This window comes from Rhinolophus sinicus, chromosome 16 (genome assembly GCF_057876585.1).
Source record: "Rhinolophus sinicus isolate RSI-liver-muscle chromosome 16, RSI-T2T, whole genome shotgun sequence".
Lineage (NCBI taxonomy): Eukaryota > Metazoa > Chordata > Mammalia > Chiroptera > Rhinolophidae > Rhinolophus > Rhinolophus sinicus.
The window spans coordinates 94,877,115-94,895,599 of NC_142516.1; the positions used below are offsets into that span (position 1 = coordinate 94,877,115).

Here is an 18,485-nt window from a genome sequence, read left to right on the forward strand (position 1 = left end):
GCTCCAACCCCAGGGCTGTCCCAAGAGAGATAATCAGGCGTTACTGGGAACGTCCGCAAATATTAGAAGTTCTTCTGCTATTGTAAATGTCCTATTAATTTCAGGTAACTTTTGAAATTAAATTTAACTAGCTGTAGGAAAGACTCTGATGGAAAACACAACATTTTTTAAAAAAAATTCTTTTCAAGAGGGAGCCACATAATAATTATCATTAGTACTAAAGAAGGGGACTCAATCGGTATGACAGCACCTTTCGAGGAGCTCTTCCAGAAGATCAGGTGAGGCAGGGCCCTCACCTCCATGTTCCAAAAGCTAAATGACGACTTCAAAATGGCAGGAGTAGGTGCACATGGCAAAATAAAACTGCCCATAAAGGGTTATTAAGAATTCCAAAGGGGAAGGGGGAATCATAAAATAACTAGCCAAACAAATAAAAAGGAAGTTTGTATTTGACCTGGACCCCCTGATGGTAAACTTCAATGGGCACAGAGAACATCTGCTGGAATCATCCAGAAGGTCTCAGCTTTAGCGCTACAATGATTTATTTTCAGGAAAAAAAAAAAAATACCCTAAATCAAAATGCTGTTTTCAAGAGGTCATTCAGAAAACATTAAGAAGGTCGGGGGCAGGAATGACTCTCCTGAGGAGAAGAGGCAGCTGAAGGCTCCAGGTGCCAGTGTAGGCTGCCCACAGGCAAGGCAGCAAATCAGCAGACAGCTGTCAGTCCCAGGAACCGCCCCCGTGGGAAAAAGCACAGGCAGGCAGGAAGGAAACAGAACCACAGTGTTGCCTACTTCGTCCTTTTTCCAAGGAAGAGTCTTCAAATGTTCTTTTTCTGTATATAACTCTACAGGGCACTGTCTCAAAAACCCAATAAAAAATATATTCATCCACATTGAAACGAACAGATAAAGACAGGCTGGAATTCATCAAAGTGTGGCATTTCCCACTTAGTAATCACAGAAGAGGCACATTGTTGGGCAGAGAGGCTGTGAGGCAAGGAGGAACCCTGCCCTAAAATAATGGGACCTCTACCTAGTTAGGGGAGGAGAAACGAAGACCCACAGACATGGGGTGGGGGGGGCTTTCGTCAGTTCCTTTGGTGGAGGTGACTATTATGCTGGAGGGGCATGAAAACCCCTAAACAGGGTTATAAAACCCTGCTCCCTTCTCTACCTTTCTTTGATGCTTTTAATATGAAGAGAGCAATTGCTCCAAGTCCCACGTCCTATTAGTATGCAGTTTCAACAGAGCAGGTCATAGAATCACCCTTCCCCAGACATTTTAAAGAAAAAGACAGACAAATATTTGCCTGGAACTCCTAGGAAACCTCTAAAGATCCCTTCCAGCCATATGATGCTATAACTCAAGTATTTAATAATGCTGGGGTGTATAACATCTACAGTTGCTGACAGACTACAGGAAGCGTGAGTCCCCCAGGCCTTGGAGTAATTGACTCAGGAAAGTAAACGGGCAGGTGTGTGGGGCTGGTCCCCAAGGTCACACGCAGGTCTGGTGTTCTCTGACCCTGGATGCTCGGACTTGAGGCAAGTACCTAATGTGAAGGCACCCCAGTTTTCCCACCTGTAAAATCAGAATTCCTTCTACCTACTTGGAGGACTTATCTTGAGGATTTATTTGAAATCAACAAAGGCACAAGATTGATTTCATGTACTTTTCGGAGCCATGAGGATTTTGTAATTCCTCTCTGGGTTTGCAGAACCACGAGCTGGGAGGGAATCTGAGAGGTGATCTAATGCAGAGCCCTCCTTCGGGGAGGTGGAGCCCCAGAGCTGCAGAGGACCAGCCTACAGCCCTGGGGTGGCTGGAAGCTCATTCCCCTTTTATATGCAGCCTCTGGTTGCAGCTTGATGAGAGAAAAAGCCGTTATTATTTGCGTTCATGTGATTAAGGTTAACACATTTTTCAAGAGATTAAGCACAGGGGAAAGACAGGAACTGCAGCTACCCAGCAAACAAGGAGCATTGAATCATAGCCTACTGCAATCAGGAGAGAGGAGGAAACGTTCTGTGTTCACTGTCACATCTAGGTTTTCTGTGTGATCATGCAGGCCACATGGTCTAGAGACGTACCTAGGGGTCAGGAGGTTGGCTGACTCTTCACTTTTTGGCTGTCATGAAGGAGCAGACGTTTCTTTCATCCTCGGGCCACCTGTACAGCACCCCCAGTGCATCAGAGAGCCCTCTGCATGCGCTGTTCCCTCCAGAGGGGAATAGGCTGAGCTTGGCCTAAGCGCAGGAGGCTGTTTGCCACTGACCACAGGGCAGTTATGGCCCAAACCCCCGTGGCGCTCACGGCAGTGGTTGTGGGCAGTGCCCTGGTCTTAGCTACAGAGCAGGTGGCAGCTAAAAACCCCTTCTTTCCCCCAAACTTAAATGCCTGATGGGAAAACATTCTAGCACCTCTGAAAAAGAGGGGAGACCCCACGATGGGAATTGTAGAGAGTGGATGCTATGAGCACGGCCGCTCTTTGGCACAGGGTGGCGTAAGGAAAAGCACATGCAACACAGGCGGGAGTTAAAGGTAAGAGATCGTTACTAGCAGGACCAGGGACTTATTTGTCAGCAATGATACCTGCCTGGATGACAGAAAGCTTGGCCGACCACATGGCTGGCCAAGAGAAACCCGATGGTCAGGACCGGGCCTCCAAACTGCACAAGCTCAGGACTACAGAGAAAATCAAGTACACTGGTGGTTCACCTATGGCAACCTAAAAGTGGGGTGCTGGAGTTTTCAGGGCTGGACTCAAACGCCAACCAGACCTTCATGGCCACAGGGTGTCAACAGGATGAGACAGCTGGTCAACCACACGTCTCACCTGTGCGATGGCGTAATCTGAGTTGTTGGTCGCCTGCATGCCCTCATTCCCGCTGATTCCCACACCCACGTGGGCTGTCTGGATCATCCCGACGTCATTGGCACCGTCCCCGATGGCGAGGGTGATGGCCTTTACCCGCTTCTTAACCACGTCCACTATCTCTGACTTCTGCAGAGGAGACACTCTGTAAGAGAAGGAAGAGCAATGACGACTATATGTGTCTTTCCAGAGGAAACAGCTGTAAACTACATTTAGCTGCATTAAAAGGGCAGTTACTGGACAATTTCCAAATTCAATACATACGTTTTATGTTCGTGTGCAAAGAAGCTTTCAGAAAACAGTAGCTTGTGGCTCTCAAGCATTTGCCAACCGCACAGATGAAATATACAACTCAGAACGAACTTCAAACACAGCCCATTTGTAACCACTCTGCTCAGTGGGAGCCATACGTGCAAACTCCCCACGGGCATATGTGCCCTCCTGAAAGATACAGGCACTTACGCTGGTGATAGAAGCCTTAGGAAATGTCTTCCCAGTAAGTCAGAAAACGAGTACAGACCCCATTTTTGCTTTGCTGTATGCCACACACAACCTAGGGCTGGCAAGGGAATTTTCCATAAACTCTGCTTTCACAAGAGGGAAAGGAAGTTGGCAGAGCTTGAGAAATACAGAAAGAGGACTAGAGTAAGAGGAAAGAAGGAAGGCTTCTCCAAGTCCACCCCAGAGATGGAGATGGCATGTGAAGGACAGCCAAGGCAGAGGATTTAAGAAGGGGATTCACAGGGATCAAAGGTCTACTAAGGCTGAACTGTGGAGCAGCACAGCCCAAAGGGGAAGACGTGAGCAGCCTCGACCTAAGAGGGCTTGTGTCCACAAGGAATCACAGAAGGTGGGTTACTGCTCATAAGCCCTGCAGTCATCTGGGAAGAAGACCCAATACAGATCTATGCTGTATAAAGCACACAACATTAACTGTAGTGAAGCATAGGACAGCAGTGTAGAAGGATGGATTCCTCAGGACTAACATATTTTTATTTTAAATTCTGAATTTGTAAGCTATTTGATTTGGGAAATTTACAGGTAAAGTCCCGAATCACAAAAACAACAGCACACACACACACACACACACACACACACACAGTAAAAGACCTTTCTGAGTTCCCAGAGGTATACTGGACGCAGCCACACAGAGACCAGACTTGTAAGCTAGAACGGACACTCAAAAATTTTCCCAGTAGAACTATGAGCTTTCAAAGGGCCTCCAACCCACAAAAATGCCTGTTTCCAACAGAAAACTTACATTTTACCAACTCTGGAAGGAAAACGTGTTTGGTGAAACAGCAAGCTGAATCTAAAGCACAGGTACGCTGAAAGCCATTGCTCAGTTACAAAGAAATGAAAATCAGCAAGTTAGAAAAACAGAGCCTAAGTACTGAAAGGGCTTTAGAAGCCATGTTGTGTGATCTGATATCTCTTTCATCGTTTTCACAGGGATTTTCAATGAAGGGACTTTTCAGCCTCCTGGGGTAGTTGCAATCACGGAAAATTATTATTACGTTTTTATGGTTGGTAAGCATAGTTAAAGTACTAATTGTGTCCTCTGCACTAGACTAGAACAAATATAACTTTTCTTTCAAATATTAGGAAGGTGGAAATATAAAGACACCCCATCACACCCTTCCTTCTAAATCTGTCTCTGCTGGCTACGTCTCAGGTCCTTCAACCATTATTTAATGGGCATGCTTCAGAGCTTAAAAATAGCTCCAAGTATGATATTCTAGACAGCTGAGAGCAGATGCACCATCTCCCTGGCAGCAGACGCTAGACTGACCTTAAAGTAGCCTAAAGAGAAATTACTGGAAGCTTTACTATCATTTATCATGGAGCCTCCCAACAGCTACACATAAGCAATTTTAACACACAGGGATATAAACTGTACCTATTCCCTCCATGTTCGAGCAACTGACACTTGGAGCCAAGGGCAGATCTTTCCATTCCTCTCTCTCTCATTAAATTTCTGATTGGCAGACACAGCTCACTATTCTAATTTGCTACACAAATGTGATTTCTCGTGTTATTTTTCAACTCAGTAGATGCCGAGATCAAATACTATATGGAGATGATGATCTAGGATTCAAAGTTAAATAACTGAGCATGACTTTTTCTGTGCCCCATATGAACTATGTACACAGGGAGAATAATTTTATCAGTTCCTGTCTTTTCATCAATGAAATTCGGAGAATGAGATGGTTGTGATGTATTTATGTGAAAGCATCGTGCTTACTATCACGTGCGAAACAAATGTGATTTCCTACCCGCCTGCAAAACCTCAATTGTTGGGGGAAGAAAATGGACACTTCTGAGAATTGCATGTCATCTGACCCATGATTCCCAAACTGCGTGTGGAGGTACCCCTGGGGTGCTATCGTGGGAAATTATACATTTTCAAGGGAAATGCAGCAACATCTTTCAGGTAGTGATACAAAAACCTAGCGCAAAGCAGCTCGTAGTTTCTACATTAGACACGCTACCTTCCTGTGCATGACACATCTTTCTGAAGCTGAGTTTTCAGGGCTGCTATGATAAAAAGCAAATACACTGTGAAAAAAAGCCAGTGGAGAACAGGAAATGAGGGAGGCAGTATCCACTTTTACTTCAAAGTCTGAGAAGTCGTATAGTGCTCAGCAGGTGCATCATCCCATGCCGTTGGTAAGTGATTATGATTATTTAAGGATGAAAAATACATAAGTATTACTTCTTTCATTTATGTGCATTATTGTTTCAAATGTCCGCTAAGTTGTTTGGACCTAAATACTCCATAAATTGCTTGATCTTACCTACTTAAGAGTTAGAAACTGTTCAGTTTTTCTTTTGGCCCAGGGGCTTTACAAAGCACTTACTGAGACCCTGGGGCACTGTGAGCCCAGAGATTCTGGAAACCAGCGCCTTAATCACACCTCTTCATGATTACGCTAATCACTCTTCCAGTACAATTATTCACCCACTGGAGTGGAACCTCACCCAATGGTGCCATCATTTAATCTCCAACACTTCTTGTGCATCCATGACGATATCCCAAGACAGCACGGAACAGACAGTAAACAGCACTAGACCAGCCCTGAGATTGTAGGTGCCACCCAAGTAATCGGGCAACGGGGCCTCTTAATCAGCAAACCTGAAGTGGTCTAGGGAGAAGAAGTGCCCATGAGCAGAAAGCTCGGCCACATGAACACCGCGCTGTGGGAATCTGGAAGGGTTGTGGTGATGGAATAGAGAAGTTGCTAAACAAATCCAAGGGTTTCTTTGAGGTTAAAGCTGCTGCTTTTATGTTAGGGGGTTTAGCAATAAGCCGACCAACACGAGACAAGCTGCGTGTCAAATATACTCACTATGTTTGCCATGCTGGGATTTGCATCTCAAGTAAGTCGAGTCAGGTCATGATTCTGATGGCTTAAAGTAAAATCGATGTAAGTCCAACAGCTGCCTTTTCCCAAAAAGTGAAAATAAAGAGAAAGCCTGACTGGGTATATAAACCAAGTCATAGCCCCGTGTTTCAGGAGCATGAAATTCTCATCAAGAATTTATTATGCCCTCAACTGTAATGCCTTGAGAAAACATAATTCTAGCACACACTAGGGGTTCACAACATATGTGAAACAGCTAATTTCCACAGAACTGAATAGGTACCATTACGCTTCAGCTGTATGTAGTATTTTTAGTATGCCGAGTTACCACGAAGCACAAACCGGCTCTTTTTTAATCTTAATTTGTGACCTGGAATCACATGCCACACTTAATAAGTATTCCCAGCATTCAACTGGTAAAATAAGAATTCCAGACCACATCTAAGCCAAGCGAGGTGCTCAGGGCACTTCTCTACCATATTTTGGTGCATTACGAATAGAAATATAATTCAAAGATCTTCAATCTACTGGAAAGATATTCTCCCCACTTTTCTTTTGGCTTACATGATCGATTCTAACATAAAAAGTGTATCCTGGTGTACCTCAATTAAGGACTATGTGTTCCTGAAAATTTAAAACTTACTTTCAAAGGATATTTCAAACATAACACTTAACTATGACCAGTGGTAGCTGCTTTCATAGGGTTAACGATCATGCATTAATGTATCTGATCTACAGAAGCCTTGGTGTCAGACTGAGTTTCTAAATTCTGATCTTGCAATATCATTTGAACAAACTTAAACACGTCCCTTCCCTTCTCAGAGCTCAGCTGTCCCATTTATCAAAGAGAGACTGGCCTTCATGACTGATTTGTAAACTGAGCTCAGCTGAGCCAGGGGAGTTAAAGGAACTCCTCCCGGGAGCATCGAGGAGGATTTCAGCCAGGGCTACAACACTTACTAATTAACCAGAGTCACTAAATACTTTCGGTAATTGGACGTCCAAACTTCTTTATTCCAAATAGACAGCCCTTATGACTGAAAAAAGAGATTTCAAGGTCAGTGGCTGAGATCACTAAGTCTTAAATTTTGAGTAAGCATCAGAATCATCTAGAGAGCTTATCAAAATACAGATTCTGATTCAGGAAGTCTGGAGTGGGCCCCGGGAATGCACATTCTGACAAGCTGCCGGGTGATGTGGCGCTACTTATCTGTGGACCACACTGAAGCAGCCAGCACTGGCCTGGACAACATCACAAGTTCTGTCTTATTCAAATGGTTTAATCAGTGAAGCTTACATTTCCATACACAAGACGTATGCAAAATATTCACAGAGTGACACTGAACAACCAATGAGTGGAAACACTGCATCTCGGCCCCTTCTTTCAAGCTTTGCACATGGAGGTCCTCTGCTTTTAAACCCAAATTAGTTAAGTACAAATTTAGGTTGCAACTTCATTGAAGATGGTCTTCCAATCTGAGTGTCTCACATAAGTGGGTCAGAGGGGAAAATACAAACCAAAATAAGGTATACAGTACTTTGTAAGATTTTTGAACAAAGCAAGAACCAATATACAGTGGTACCTCAGTTTTCGAATGTCTCCGTTGATGAACATTTTGGTTTAGGAATACCGTAAACCCGAAAGTAAACGCTTCGGTTTTCAAACACGACTCAGAAGTCAAACATGTCACGCGGCTTCCACTGAGTGGTAGATCCTGAGGCCTCGCTGTCGGCTGTTCTCGAATGTTTTAGAACTCGTGGATTACGTTCGAAAACCGAGGTACCACTGTATATGATTTCATTTGTGAAAGTTTCCATCTTCTCGTTAACTGAAAGATAATATCCTTGTGAAAGAGACATTCTTTGATTAAAAAATCATTGATATAAAATACTATATCTTATTTCTTATAGCAGTCAGTGATCCTAAGTATTTGAAAAATTGCAGCACCTTGAAAAAATCTCATGTAGACTTTGTAGATATACAAACACCTAACATGAGTCTAAAATCTAAAAATAATTAAACTACCCTACTTATCTGTTTAATAAGTACATCCTTGGCTGACCAACACTGTTCTGACCCCCATGCTCTTTCTTTAGGTGCATTTAGTGCATTGACACAGGGCCAGTTGTCCAACCTTTGGACAGTTATCCCCTTTGGGAATGTCCTACATCTGTGCTCTTACCCAAAATGTGTGACTCTCTCAAATTAAACTCATGTCTCAGTTTTTGGTACATCTCACTGTAGCCCCAAGCTCCAAAAGCAGATGATTTTGGCAGCTTGGGATGGTCGCTAGAGCATGGTGGAAGATGTGAGGCTGCAAGGAAGGGGGCAAGTCGGAGGCAGGAGAGTATGTCCAGGTGAACCCAGTAGGTACCCGAGACCAGCTTTAAGTGTAGGCTCAAAGAAGTGAAACCGAAACACAATCACTCAATGGTTGGAAAGCAGACTCAAAAACTTACACATAGAGAGGAGCCATATTATACACAAGGAAGCCATCCAAGATGGTGCCTCAGAAAGATCCAACAACTAGAGACGCAGCTCAGGTTGTATGCCAAGGAATACAGGGCCTGGCCAAGAGGCAGCCTCATAAAGGTGGGGGCTAGAGTAGAACACACTCTAAACAACAGAATGAGGTGCTTACAGAGAAAGTACAATCCATGAAGATACAGGGCTGAGAGCACAACCCCATATACCGAGTTGTCAAGTGAGCAACACACTTTCAGGGATGAGCATTCCTAGCTTTGGCTGTTTCAGCATTTCCTCTGAAGATTAAGGTGTTATGGAGACCCTCCTGTGGAAGAATTTCTCTCAATCCTTAAAAATTTCAAGACCGCACTTGACTGGTAAAAGATGGGGTTTCCTACAAAATGCCCCATGTCTACAGTTACTATTCTTTCCCTACTCTTATCAGCAGGTACCTAAAAGAGCAGATGGGTGACAGGCCATAGGGGGTACAACATGGATGACCAGTGTTCCAAGAATTGATCCTGAAATTATTTAATAGTTATATTTATTTCTGTAAGCTCTATTAATTCAGTGTGATTGATTGTATCCATTATGTGAGACATGTTTGTCTCTCTAACCTTCACCTTTCGTTCCTCTCCCATCCATCCCTTTCTCCACCCTACCCTAAATGCTAACGCAAAGATTTATACAGCGGACGTTCACTAAACGGTGACTACCAAAATCGTGATTCTTAGACTAATTGCATCTCTAAGCATAACTATAAGTAATAGAAAAAATATAGTTCCGCTTAAACAAAAATACATTAACTTCCATATAAATAACAGACATATAAACACACTATTGATGTGTAATTGTGAAAGTCATACAGAGATGGAGAGAATAAAAGCAACACAAAAATGACTGGACACCTTGATGAAATCTGTATTTATCATTCGTAGAAAATAGTTAAACACACGCCACTTAACCTGTGGTTTAGGGATGGACATGCAAACTTCCTGACCAAACATGCCAGTGGGTTTCTGTTTTCTACTTCTATCCTGAAAAACATTATAGGCTTATGTCAGGCTTTTTGTGACAGCTCTTAGTGACATATAGTTGGCAACAATCTTTGGTTTCACATAAGGCTTTCCTGGGAAAGGCTAACATGTAAGCCTGGTCTTTTCATTTCCCCTGGCTCTTCCGATCATAATGCTTTGACTGTTATAAGCCAACAGCTAGCCCTTGTGTATCAGCTTGCAAAAGCACTTTGAGGGCTTAACAGACACTGGCTTACCAAGTCTTTACAAATGGACTCAGCGATGTTGGGTGATGAAATCAGCCAACCAAGTCTTTATATCACATTCTATCACATTCTATCACAAGCTCGAGGACCTTGGTACCTTTGCACTATTAATGATGACTCAGCACCGTGCCAGGAGAATAATCATTTAATTTGCTGATTAAATAAAATGATGGGCCTCTATCTCAATATTGCTGATAAAAACTTGCATGAAATAGCTATGAACCCTGATGTGATTCTGCTACCCCTGTGAAATACAGGCCAATATCCCCAGGATTTGTTGAGCAACTAATCTAAAAGCTTGGCTGTACTGATGGCATTACTTACTCAGGTAAGCTGAAACATACATGCTTGAGAACCTTCCCTGCATTTGACCAGTGTCAGCTCTAAGGTTGTCTTCCTTTGATTACACTGAAGGTTAAATGCATGCTACAGGCAGAATGTGACAAAGTCTGCCTGTGCCAGTGGAGGAGAGAAGCAGGCAGCTAGCTGCACTAGCATCTTGCTTTGTGTCTTGGTGGTGCAGTTCTATGGTGATTTTAGGAATTTAACATATATATTTGGGCATATATTGAATTCAAATCACACAAAGGTTAAAATTTCCATGGCGTCCTATAAGTACAAAGATTATTTTTCATGTGGTATAAGTATTCATTTTGCAAAAATACTAAGGTTAAATGTTTCCATATTCCAGAATAGACTCTTTAGGTATAAGTCAACTTTTCAACAGGAGTCAAGCTCTGTTTCACACTCTACCAAAAAGGGGGAGGAGAAGAGAGGGGACGAGGGGGAGGGAGAGGGAGAAGGAGGCAGGCTGTAAGTAGGGAGAACACAAGAGCTTTTTAAAAATACTATTTATATAAATTTGCCACTAATTTATTAACAATTACTAATAATAGTTCCCTTGCTGTTTAAAAGTTTCATTTAACCCATTCACTATTTAATAATAATGTAAAGTTTGAAGGCGTCATTGATTATCTTAGTGTTACACACACACCCAGAGCACAAAATTAAGTCCTGATTATCCTTTTAGCATTGACTTTGAAAATCAAACTTGCTCGTGTCTTATCAAAGCATTCTGCACTTTCACCGTGAATGCATTACCTGGAGGTTAAATATGAATAATTTTAAGACTAGATATTCTTGTCATCCGAAGCCACCCTGATATGGGGTGGCTAAATTGATTTCAAACTCCAGAAATTTCCTCCACAAACAAGAATTTTAAAGGGAAGGGACCCTGACAACTACTTTGGGGCTGAGGCAATATATTTACCACCGATCTTAGTTACTGCATGACTGGTGACTGCCTTCACCACCCTATGAGCACTCTCTCCTGTCCCACCTAGGGGGTAGACAGCAAGCGCCATACAGTTGTGAGTCGTGAGGGAACCTGATAGTCTTTATTAGCCGAACAAAAACCTTATAACCTGATCCTGCGCTGTGGCCGTAAATGCTGCCTGTGCAGCTGAGGCTTTCAGAGTCGCTCTCAGAAAAAGGGAGGACACCCTGTCTGCTCAAGATCGTTTTACTCCGCAGCCGAGAAAGGGCTCACTTTGAAATGAGTATCCTCTACTTGAGGGCCCAGGATTTATGCATCCGCACTTGTGTCCAGGACAATTTTATCTCATGTCCAGAAAACAGAGCGATTGTGGTGACATTGCCACTAAATGGTGCTGAATATATTAAGATCTGGGCAACTGCATTTTACGTCCAAATTTAATAGGTCGTATGTTGTGAATTACATACAGTTTTATATTCACTGAAATCAACTGGTTATAGTCTGTTTCTTCCTGTACTCGGCTGAAAAGAATAGAGCAGTCTAAGAAGGCTGGGATTTAAATAAAAGATATTAGATCCTTCTGTTCCCAGGCTGAAACAGGGATTAGAATAACACATTTAAATACCTTAATGTTTTTAGCACAAAAAGCATTAATTTGATACTCTGCTTCCTTGAAATGCTTTATTAAGGTCCCCGAGACCCTCTCAGGAGTGTCTGCCTTCCTTGACATTACCATACATTTATTGTTCTCTGCTGCAAATTTCACTAGTATTTCAAAACAGCGTGCCTGGCCTCTGCTGTGGGGAAGGTGGGAATAGGAAACAGAACCAAGAGGAAAGCTGAGAAGTGTTTCAGTTTTGACATTTCAGAGCAAGCGTATGGCTCCTTCAGGACCAGGCCTCGGGAGCTCATGCACCACTGAAAATTGACGACGACCAAGATGCTTCATGGAATGATTTTAATTAGGCCTGCCTCTCACCTGTCACCTGTGCCTGGAACAAAGGTCATCTGACCACCAATCCAATAAATAAGCCAACTGTAACTACGCATCCTCTGGAAAAAGTGGGGCCGCCTGTACACCTTCACCCCAGTCTAAATCTGAGCAACTGAGAAGACTAAGAGCCATGGGGACAGCAGGGGTCAGCAGCATGTGCACCCACAGCTGGGGATTCAGTGCACAGATTAATGCATCTCCTTATTTATTTATTTATTTATTTATTTATTTTTAATTTGAGAGTGGAATTTGTTGGGTGGGAATGGCGGTGCGTTAGACGAAGCTCTTTGTTCCAAGTAGCATACACCCCTTCTCAAAATGAGAGCCTGTATTTAATAAGTCTTAATCTCAATAGCAAGAAATGATAACGCTTTTCTTTTTTATTACCATATAAAAATGTTTAAACAAAGAGGTGCATATGTCCAAACCCGTAGAGTGTACAAGTCTATGAGTGAGCCCTGATGTAAACTATGGACTCTGGGTGAGAAGGACGTGTCAGTGTGGGTTCACCGACTGTAACAAATGTGCCACTATGGTGGGGGTGTTGACAATGGGGGAGGCTCTGAATGTGTGGGGGCTGGGCGGGGGGAGGTGTAAGAGAAATCTCTGTCCCTGCCCCTCAGTTTTCCTGTGAACAGAAAACTGTTCTAAAACATGGTCTATGTGTGGGGTAGAGGGAAGAGGTAGCAGCGTTGTACCATTCTCAAAATGGAACAGGAAAACGACACCTAAGGATTTTATCCATCTGCTAAAAGTCCTGGAGAGTGACAGAGAAAGACTGACACACAGACATCAGGCAGAGGGGGCAGGAGGTCCTGGTGGTGGTGGGACCAGTATGGGCGCAGTGATCAGCTAGATGACGGTCTGCACAAAGAGCTGATGTGACCCCCAAGACACTGCACCCCTGCAGAAGAAATACATTAAAACAGCCAATTATAATGGTAGCGAACGTAACCCACGGCAAATCTGAATTTGTAACTTGCTCTTCTAATTGAGATCATCATAACAGCACTTCTTTGGACAAAGGCTGCTGTGAAAGGTAGGTAGTTAGCTGTGTACTTCTCTGTCCTTAATCAGGCTATGAGCTACCTGGTGTCTGGAATTGGTTCTACTCGGCTTGAAATCCCATAGCACCGAACACAACAGGTAACAAACAAATGTTTGTTGAATTATGTTGTTTTAATGATCTTTTTAATCTTTAAACCCAATTTCTTTCTCCTCCTTCTTAATTATAATTATTTCTATTTCATGTTCGAGAACACATGTCCACTAAATGAAGAATGATCATGTTTGGATCAAAGAAAGTGAGAGATTAAAAGAATTCAGTAGTTCCTTGCAGCACCTGTTCAGAGAAGCCCAAATCTCAGCCTCTGAGTCCACCTGGAAGCTATGTTTTTCAGCGTAATGAATACATGGTCAGCCACGTGTGTCAGGCTACCACCTTTTGTAAGTAACAGTTAACACGTAAAAATCAAGTTTGCCCTTTATGGGGTTCCATAGGTGGGGTTGGTGCTGCCAACACCTGCCACAGTCACGTTGGTTGGCAGCTACAGTGGACCAGTGAGTGAGACCATGCGCGAGAAACACCTACACCGTGTAATTACACCCACCCCACGTAATTACACCTACCCTGCAACTGAAAATGGGAGTCATCAACCCAACTGAGCATCAACTAAGGGAATGTGACAGAAGGGAAGGCTACAGCAGTGTCATAGTGTGGGGACAGAGCCCCAGAAAGTAGTTTCCAGGCTCTCGGCCTCACATAGACAGGTGCTGGCTCAGGTAGTAAATGGCCAACTGTGATTGCATGGCCATCAGCTGTGGCTAGTTGGCCGTCAGCTGTAACCAGTGAGCCATTGGCCACAATATAACTGCTGTGGCTACGCTAGGAGAGAAGAAGGAAGGAGAAGAGAATGGGGGCTAGCAAGAAGATGGCGGCTGGGCTGGCAAGCGTGGATGGCGGTTTGCGGACAGTGTGGATCCAGCCTCCAGTGAGAGTATAGTGCCGCCAGAGAGAATATAGTGGTATGACTCCCCTACCTATGGCTCCGTGGGTGTTCCTTTTTGGCCTCACCATATCCTGCGTTCTTGTATGGGGAGCGGGAGCAGAGACCCCGCAGGTCTCCCTGCACGACAAATGGCGCAGCGAGCAGGGTCTCCTGCACGACACATAGTAAGTGTCAGGGAACACCCTCTCTCTCTCTCTTTCATTTCCACACACACGCACATAGTATCTCACTAAATTGAATTGGCATATACTATAGTAGATAGAATCTAAAATAGTGATATCTTTGGTCTTATAAGCAATATAACAAATGTAACAAGTTGGTGTGGGGACAGAGCCCCAGAAAGTAGTTTACAGGCTCTCGGCCTCACGTGGAAGGGTGCTGGCTCCGGTGGTGAATGGCCGTGGGCTGTGGCTGATTGGCCGTCGGCTGTGGCCGGTTAGCCGATTGGCCGCTGGTATAACTGCTGTGGCTACGAAGGATTGCCGAGGATTGCCGAGCAGAGCCGAGGAGAGCGGAAGAGGAGAGCCGAGGGAGAGGAACAGAGTCGAGAGAGTGGAGGAGAGTCGTCAGTCGGTCGGTTGGCGGAAAGGCAGACGGCAGGTCACGCGTCCGGTGGGCCCAGCCTCCAGTGAGACCATAGTGGTATGACTCCCCTACCTATGGCTCCGTGGGTGTTCCTTTTCGGCCTCACCATATCCTGCGTTCTTATGTGGGGAGCGGGAGCAGAGACCCCGCAGGCCGCCCCGCCTGAAAGATGGCGCGGCGAGAAGGCCTCCGCGCACAACAGTGGGTATATATTGTTATATACTAACGATATAACAAAAATGACTTACTACCACTTAGATCAGAGTGACCCAGTTCCAAGCAAAGTGGCACGCGCCATGCCAGACCTTCGTTTGAGCTCCAGTGATATAAAGGTGATAAAAGCATGCACTGTGCCCAAAGAAACTTCTTGGTTTTTCTCTTTTTATTAATGGCCAACACCCGGAGTTGTACAAGATCCAGAACCAGATTCTGTGACCGGGTGTCCTAGGTGGTAACAACTGACATGGGGAAAGCTTTATGGTCCTATGGGTCACTAAGAAAATCCTACATTTGCTCCAACAGCTTCCCCCACCCCTTTGAGAGTTTTCTTCCCTCTAAGATTTTAGAATGCTCAGTTACAGCTGTGGGGAAGGGAGAAAATAACTCAGGTGATGGCGTGCGTGAGCATGACTAAGGAGGACGGGTAGGGAATGCTTCAAGGGAGAGGAACCAAAAGATGGGGTGTAAATGGGACCCCTGCCTCAAACTATCCAGATGTACAACCTCTCTTGCTCTGGTTTTTCTCCTCTGTGATCAACACTGAGGATCCTAACATTCCTTAAGCTCTAAAACCTATACTGCTTTTAAAAAAGTATATGGCTGTGTAATACTTCATTGTATAAATGTACCACAGTTTCTTAATCCAGTCGTCTACCGATGGGCATTTCGGTTATTTCCATGTCTTGGCTATTAGGAATAGAGACAGTGGAAATGTAATGGCTGCGTGTGATGTCAGAGGGGTAGTGGATGAGGGGAGGGGGGTTGTCACTGTGTGAGGGATATAAATGATAAATGTCTAACTATTACATTGTTTTGTGCACCTGAAACTAATAAAAAAAAGTGGTTTCTTTTTTTTAAAAAACCAGGCATTATTAACCTACATTTATGCTTCTGTTGAAGGTTAATAAAATGTTTAATAGTCATATTAAAAAAAAAGTATATGGAACCCTTGACGAGTTTGTGTGTCATCCTGGCAGGTGCCGTGCTAATCTCTGCATTGTTCCAGTTTTCATATATGCATTGCCAAAGTGAGCGTTGGCAAAAACCTGAGACTATAATCACAGCACAGGAGCGGGAGCAAGCGCTGGTTTAGCATGTCCTGTCCATTCATCAGGAACTGGACTGAGTGTCTGTCCTCCACTGGCTACTCAATCCTCACTGAACTCTGAGAAATCAGTATTATTGTGACCACCTCATGGCTGAGAAAACGAAGCTCAGAAAGGTCAACACCAAGTGTGGAAGGCCACAGAAACCTAAGAAGTGGCCGCAACAGGATCTAAACACAGCTGTCCCAGCCCAGGGTCTGTGCTCGACCACCTGCCACTCTCTTGGCTACTATGGAAACGCCCATGTAGAGGGTCTGCTGAGTCATCAGGTGTGGTCGGGCTGGGGACAGCACACAGGCTAGACAGCCCCTACTCCCAGCACAGTGAGAATCCAGCAAAGTCCTCTTTCCCCGATTCTCAGCTTTCCGCTTGGAATTTGGGGATGTCACCACTGTCATCTGCCTCACTAGATAGCCATGAAAGTGCTAAAGGTGGATAAATGCTGAAAGTGGACAAGCATTTTGAAAGGTAGGGGGGGAAAATAACCCAAACATATCTTAGTTTCTACCTGACTGGATTAAGTGTCAAGCACCCTCATCATTTCTCCACTGAGGACACCACCCAGGCTCCAAGCTAGTCCTGGCTGGAAATGGTCTCCCATACTTTCCTGGCTCAGGACCTCTCAGGATCTTAGAATAAAGATGGGAAGAGAACCAGCAGAGAAGATATATTTGGCTGATGTGGCCCTGTTGCCTTTATCAACCCTTTTCTTTGTGTTGAATTGTTTCCATGTATAATTTTATATAGACTTTGTTTATACAGACTTTCTTTATATATCAACCCATCAAATTATGTAATATATTCATGCACACTGTATATGAATATACGTAAACACACACACACGACTGCCAGTTCTTGCAGGGTAAAGGTGATGTGTCCAGTTTTCAATTGTCCATACATCCGACACAATGCTTGGCATACGAAGGCTACTGCTAATCTTACCTGCACGAATCAGAGTGCAGAATTAATGGGAGCGGTTCTGACATATGCTATGAGGGAAATGGCATGCACAGAGGTTAGGAGCAGAGAACGCGCGAGGAACAAAGAAAGAACTTGTCGTTGTCAGCACACCTCCCTAAGGGGCTCGTCCCTGGGTGAAGAAGTTGGGAGCTAACATGAGGAAAGCCTGCCTCTGAAGTCGGAACTGTAACAATATCAGAGATTTTCTTGAGTGATTAGAACTGTACAACTAGCCCAATGTGTCCTCATGCCCTAAAACGACGTCTACTGTTCACTACAATAATTACAATGATGAAAAACGTGCAACCATCACAAGCAGGCCTCCTCCTCAGTCAACGTCAGATATGGGAAAATGCTTCTTTTTCATTCATACTCGTATGTTGCCAGTGGTTTTTCTTCTTACTCTTGTCTCCCAGAGCAAAACAAAACAGCCAATAGCCCACTGGGGTGTCATTAATACAAGTGGAAGTCTAGCATCAGTTTTACTCTTTCTAAAGCAAATGGAGAGAAATTGATAGAAAACAAATTTCAAAAAGTCTGCCTAACTATGTGAAATGACACCAGACGATGAAAAAGCCCAAAGCAGAACTACCCACTCCCACAGTTAACCATTTTCAGTAAGCCTAAAATCCTAATGAGATCTCTCATTTTCGCATACATCATAATCTATTGCTATAGTAAAAATAAAAATCTAAAAGGTACTTCGTCTCTGAGATGACGATGAAATATTATGATGAGAAATTAAATTAAAATTTGAATCTGTTCTTTATATTTGACCTGAACAATTTTAAGAGCTAAGATCTCTCTGCCTCCTTTTTGACATCAGACAATTCTCCAGGACATTCTTATTTATGTGGGGCTTTATTTGAGCTACAAACCTCCAAGTAAAGCTCTTCTAAAATTGAAGGCATTCATTTTTAGTCAAAGGGAAAGATTTGTCAATGCTATTGAAAAGATAGTTTTGATTGGTTCCCAAAAAGCGAGCTGCAGCCCATTAAGTCATATTAGTAAAATCTCAAAACAACAACAAAGAAACTCACATAGGTTTTTTTTCCATTTAAAATGTTTAAAAGTGGAAGATTTCCTAAGAAAAAAACAGAAGGCCATTGCTCCCTGGGAAGATAATGGTTGATGGGTCTGGGCAGTCAGCAGTAACGAGACCCTCCTGTTTGACTGTCCCACTGACATTCCTGAGCCTCAGCAAAGCAGCTGCTAGAGCCCGTGACTTTAATAAGGCACTGATATTCACTGTCACTTTTCTTTGTACATTTTGGGACTCTTTATCAGTATATTATAAAATTTAGGTCATTAGCAGAACAAAGAAAAATATATTACATAATCCAG

The 18,485-nt window shown here is 43.6% G+C and overlaps 1 protein-coding gene and 1 pseudogene across 4 annotated transcripts in view; both read right to left on the minus strand.

Annotated features, from left to right (window-relative positions):
- ATP8A2 (ATPase phospholipid transporting 8A2) overlaps positions 1 to 18,485 on the minus strand; it is a 555,453-nt gene that overhangs the window by 199,530 nt on the left and 337,438 nt on the right. For all 4 annotated transcript variants that reach the window (XM_088793294.1, XM_088793295.1, XM_088793297.1 and 1 more), the window contains one exon: positions 2,840 to 3,023. In XM_088793294.1, the coding sequence (XP_088649420.1) occupies positions 2,840 to 3,023 (184 nt within the window). The remainder of the gene's footprint in view (positions 1 to 2,839; positions 3,024 to 18,485) is intronic.
- On the minus strand, positions 16,010 to 16,109 carry LOC141571403 (U6 spliceosomal RNA; annotated as a pseudogene).